Source organism: Nannospalax galili, unplaced genomic scaffold (assembly GCF_000622305.1).
Source record: "Nannospalax galili isolate Female #2095 unplaced genomic scaffold, S.galili_v1.0 scaffold4704, whole genome shotgun sequence".
Taxonomy (NCBI): Eukaryota; Metazoa; Chordata; class Mammalia; order Rodentia; family Spalacidae; genus Nannospalax; species Nannospalax galili.
The window spans coordinates 11,200-17,007 of NW_008350841.1; the positions used below are offsets into that span (position 1 = coordinate 11,200).

General features: G+C 43.0%; 1 protein-coding gene across 1 annotated transcript in view; it reads left to right on the top strand.

The window, feature by feature from the left end:
• Positions 1–1,457: 1,457 nt before the first annotated feature.
• The window catches only part of LOC103745978 (aminopeptidase O-like), a gene marked incomplete at its 3' end in the record, with an annotated part of 51,629 nt that continues 47,278 nt past the window's right edge, over positions 1,458–5,808 (top strand). Inside the window, exons 1-2 of the mRNA XM_017801932.2 lie at positions 1,458–1,966; positions 2,490–2,597. Coding sequence (XP_017657421.1) covers positions 1,889–1,966; positions 2,490–2,597 — 186 coding nt within the window. The remainder of the gene's footprint in view (positions 1,967–2,489; positions 2,598–5,808) is intronic.

Here is a 5,808-nt window from a genome sequence, read left to right on the forward strand (position 1 = left end):
AAGGACATGTTTAGGCAAAGGGAAAATGTTAGGTATCATTCAGACCTGGAACCTGAAAGTCAGATTATAATGGATTTGCATCATTCTGTTAACTCCCCCTCTGCATCCTCAATTTTAAGCTCAAGGACCCAAGAACCACCTAGTAGCTCTTCCCCCCTCCTCCCACCTCCATTGAGGCTGGGCAACCTGGTACGAATTAACATTGCCTCTTGAGAAGTCTTCCCTAAGACTGTAGGTGGTGGACTTTCCCTGGCAAAGCTGGTTTGCCTTTCCTCAATCAAACAATCCACCCTGGAAGAGCTTGAGAGGAGAAGAGAGCTAAGGTATGGCAATAGAGTCTTAAATGAAGAAGAAAGGCGTGGGCAATTCCAAGATGTGATCATGTGAGCCCATCAGGGATGCAAGAGACCGTTCGGATTCTACAGTTAGCGCTAGCAGCTGCTCAGCACCACCTCTTCAGGCAGCTGCTGGTTCTGAGACTTGTATCTCTTGGAACAATGCTCTGGAATATTCTCCTAAGGCTTACTTAGGGATTCTTTATGTAAAGCAGTTAGAGTATTTTATTATAATGAAGGAATAATTTCTATATTCTGGGTCCTTGTAAGGGGCATTGCAATATTATTTCAGTTATTCTCCATAGGACCTGGGAAGGTAAGCGGGATTATTCCCATTTTACTAGTAAGTAAATTGAGGGCTTGAGAGCTTAAGAAAGCTTCTAATAGGTAACAGATAGTAAGAAGAAAGGTGAGTTGGGCATGGTGATGCATGCCTATAACGAGCCTTCAGGAGGCAGAGGCAGGAGGATGACGGCGAGTTTGAGACTAGCCTGGTCTAAGTAATGAGTTCTGGGCCAGCCAGCCTTAACATAGTGAGACTTTGTCTGAAAGCAAACAGAAAAGAATTCAAAGAAGAAAGACTGATATTTGAAACCCAAATAAAGCCCTGCCTCTCTGTGCTTGCCTTCCTGCCATTTCTTCCCTTGTCTTGCTTAAGCAGTTCAGTGTTCAGTGTTCAGTGTTCAGCCAGGAGCTGACTGATTCTAGAGTGGCTGAAAGCTGCTGATGCCTCGTTCACTGCTTTGATCTTCGCTGTTCTTAAGGCTTCACGAACAGTGCATACATCTCTACTAGATCCTTCAAGTGCATTTTATGAAAGGAATTTTTAAAAAAATTTTAGAGCTGAGCATATGGTGAAGACCCTCAAAAACCACTGGTTTCATCTGTGTCACAAGTGCACAGCAGACCATCAGACCTTGAGTGCAGGTCTCACCTGTGCTACCGTGTCCCTTGTTATGAGATAAGGCTGCTAATTATGTGACCACTGTCTCCACCTGTTCCCAAAACAGGCGTTCTAGGACCTTTTCTGTTTGTGCCTGTGATTCTCTAGTGGGTTTCACATGCAAATGTGTCTTAAAGGAGACCTAATAATTAAATGCAAATCCCAAGAAGTAGGGGACACTGGGGCTTTTCATAGTGAAAGACCATGTCGATATGTAAATTCATGACTTTTCCAAGTAAGCTACATTTTTCCATTGCATTTCCCAATCTAGCTTCCTCACCAAGAAAGGGTTTTGGTTGTTAAATAATTCATATTGAAGCTTAGATTCCTTGAGGGTCTGGCAGTCTTTCATCTTGGATAAGATGATACAAAATATTGCCAATAGCCAACCTCAGGTTGCCAACCTGAATATAAATCCTTTCCTGTTCAGTGTATAAATTTATAATGTAAACTGTTTTATATTATACCTGATACTACTGAACTGAAGGAAGGTGCTGTTGAATAACTCTGAAAATAAGTAGTAAGGTATTATGGTCTGGTTGGTGATGTATGCTCTATATTTAAACAACTTACTACTGTCATTCTAGACCCAACAAAGAGAAGACTGGCCATGAGTGGCTCGGGAACATCTGTGGTCAAGCATGGACTTAATCCAGAGAAGGGCTTCATGCAGGTTCATTATTTAAAGGTAAGTACACCTAGTGGCACTAGCTGCTTGTTACAGGACAGCACTTCTGAGGCCTTTCAACTGAACAAGGCCAGTAACATGACTGAGGCAATGGAAAGAGTCTCCAGCTCAACCAAGCACTCTTATCTGAGTGCCCACCAGTTAATGCACTCCAAACCTCCAATCAAGGCCACTTTTAGAAGGCCCAAACCCAAGTCCCTGCCCCCTCACTCTCTTCTTCCCACTATAGATGAGTGGTGACTAAGAGGCCTAGGAACTAATGTGGAGGCACTGGGCCTTTCCTCCCTGTCGTACACAGTCCAGGCAGAGGTGGTGATGGCATTAGCAAAGTCGTTGAGGGCTCCAAGTCTTCCCTGCATTTCAAGCCTGGCCTCCCTGTTTAGAATATAAAAAGGACCTTGGGGCAGAAAGACCCAGATGCACCAGTACATTGTGGGTGAGCTAGGCTAGATGATGTAGTCATTTTTGTGATGAGCGTGTGATGGACATCTAGTTTTCTGCCTCTCTTCTTACTTTCTCCCAGGGCTACTTCCTTCTTCGGTTCCTTGCCAGAACACTTGGAGACAAGACCTATTTTTCATTTTTAAGAAAATTTGTACACATGTTTCACGGACAATTGATTCTTTCCCAGGTAATTCATGGGGGCCTCGTGAACTCATGGCATACAACTGGAGAAGCTGTAGCATGTGGTGATTAGATTATACCAGCACTGAAAAACAGGAGAAGGATGTACAATTTTGTTCGATGGGAGAAACAGACAGTTAATGAAGTGGGCACAAAGGAAGTGCTATGTGCCTGTAGTCTAGGGACGCGCTATAACCTAAAGCCGTCTGTACACAGCCGTAGAAATAGTTGCTTCCTAGATGAAAAACCAAGCAATCCTGCTGGCGTCACCTGGGTAAGCTCATCTCCTTCTGACCCTATAGTCTCTGATGCCCCAGCCTCAGAGTCGTCCTGGTTAGTAGCAGCCGCCTCCCTAACCTTGACACTATTCATTGCATTCAGTGTCCCCACCACTGTCTCTATTTTCATCCATGGGCCGATCATTTCTTTTCCATCTTTTTTATGCCTTGCATTTCACTTCTGTGGCCTTTCGCATCTGATTTTCCTTCATGTAACGTGTTTCAGGGTTCATGTAGTACATATCTGCACTTCATTCCTTTTTGGTTTTGTGGGACTTTTTTGGTTTGTTTGTTTTAGGTAATGTCTATTTCTGTTAACTTGGGCTGGTCTCTAACTTCTGGGCTCAGGGCTGGAGAGGTGTCACTTGCTGTGACAGCACCCATGTGCATAGTCCTGTGCACACCTGTAACCCCAACACTAAGGTGGGAGGTAGAGACAGGAGAATCACTAGGGATCACTGTCTGCAAGCCTAGCAGGAAAACATGAGGTCCAGGTTCAGGGAGAATCACTGTTTCAGTGGACACAGCACAGCGTGATAGAGGAGGGCACCTAACACCCTGGTCTCAATATGTTCACAAGCACCTGCACACACATGTGCATGCAACATAGACAAATACACACACACACACACGCGCACACACACACACACTCAGACATACACACACCAAAAACAAAACAAACAAAAACCTTAGCCCAAGTGGTTTTCCCACTTCACTCTACTGAATAGCATTTTTTTTACTTTTTTTATTCAATTTATTCGAGTGTGTGTGTGTGTGTGTGTGTGTGTGTGTAGGTAGGTAGGTCAGAGGATAACTGTGGGAGCTGATTTTCTCCACCACTCTGAATCCTGAGATCGAACTCAGGTTGTCAGGCTTGGCAGCAAGGGCCTTTACCACTGAGGTGTCTCACAAGCCTGCGTTCCTTTTTCAAACTTCAATTTTGCTCATTGTGGTAAAATACGTATAAAATAAAATTTATCTTTTTAAGTGTCCAGTTTAATGGAATTAAGTTAACATCCACATTTTTGTCCCACTGTCAGCGTTATCTGTCTCTAGAACTTTCTCATTTTCCTCAACTGAAACTCTAGAGTCATTCGCCTGCCGCTCCTCACTCTTCCTCCTCCAGTCTCTGGCAGCCTCCTCCCTGCTGTGTTTCTTCACTTGACTGCTATGGCTGCCTGGTGTAAGTTGAGTTGTGCAGTGTTTGGCCTGTGTCTGGCTTGCCTTACTTAACACATCTTCAAGGGCCATCCACGTGTGTCAGTGAACTTCCTCCCTTTTTAAGGCTAAATACTCCTTTCATGTATGTGTTGCATCTTGTTTATCCACTCATTCTTTTATGAATATTTGGGTCATTTCCACCTTTTGACTTTTATCACTAATGCTGTTGTAACATTAGTGTACAACGACCGGTTTGAGTCCTTGCTTTCGATTCTTTTGAGCAAATCTCAGAGTGGGATTGCTGGATTATATGGTAATTATGTATTTTAAAATTTTCTCTCTCTGTGTGTATGTATATGTATATGGTACATATCTCTCTCTGTGTGTTTGGGTGCGTGCTCCTGTGTATGTGGGAGGCCATACGTTGATGTTGGGTGCTTTCCTCAACTACTTCCACTGTAGTTTTTGAGACAGGGCCCCACACTGAATCTGAAGCGCTCCAATTCAGCAAGACCAGCTGACTAGCAAGCCTCGGGGATCTCTTGTGCCTACCTCCCCAGCACCGGGGGATTACAAGCACATGCCACTCCACCTGGCTTTTTACATGGGTGCTACAGATCTGAGCTCAGGTCTTCATGCTTATGTGGTAAGCATTTTACCAACTAAGGCATCTCCCCAGCCTCATGATATGTCTAATTCTTTGATCAGTTTCTTGAGGACCCGCCATACTGTTTTCCAGGGTCACCCACTGTTTTTATTCCTACCAGCAATTCTCAAAGATTCCAGTTGCTCCCGTGTACTTGTCAACATCTGTTACTTTCTGCTTTTTGTCGTTATTGTTTTGTTTGCCTTTTAGATATACAGATTTACTCTGTAGCCCAGACTAGCTTTGAACTCACTGTGTAGCCCAGATTGGCCTTGAACTCACTACAATCCTCCTGCCTCCTGAGTGCTGAGATTAGAGATGTGTGCCCACATACCTAGCTTGTTTGTGTTTTTAAGTTTTCTTTTACCCAAATTTAATTTTAAAAAGAAACTAAAGAATACAGAGCATTCTGAGCTTTACAGTGATGTAAGAGAGATCATTTTCTAAAGGATTATTCTGTTAAGAAACATCATTCCAAAAATACTGTTGAGATTCAAAGCGTGTTTTCCACTGTACATATGTTTTTCATATTAGGGTGCATTAGCATATTCACTACTGTAAAAGATGTGGTAATATGCTGAGTATGGTGGCACATGCCTTTAATCCCAGCTCTTGGGATTCTTGAACTCTGTGAGTTCAAGGTGTACATAGCATAGTGAGTTCCAGGACAGCTGGGGCTACAGGGAAATCCTGTCTCAAAAAAAAGAAGATGTGCTTATCTGCCAGGCCAGGCATGTGACTACAGGAAAATCCTGTCTCAAAAAAAAAAAGATGTGCTTATCTGCCAGGCCAGGCATGTGGGGGTGTACTCCTTCAATCCCACCACTGAAAGGTTGAGCCGAGAGCATTTCCTCAAGTTTCAGTCCAGCCTGGTCTCTGTTGCAAGGGCTACAGAGTGAGACCATGTCTCAAAAACCAAAACAAGCAAAAATAATTTTTTTTAATTAATGGAAGAAATAAGTAGTTGTATACTTCTCTTCCCTCAGTTCTGAAGTTTTTACTTTTACATAGTTAAGTTTTACTTTATTTACAATTATAATAGTTAAGGTTTACTTCATTTACAGTGTATGCTGTAACCACAATTTTCACAGATGTATAGTCTTAGTGCTGTGTTTAAAGGATTTTAGTATTCA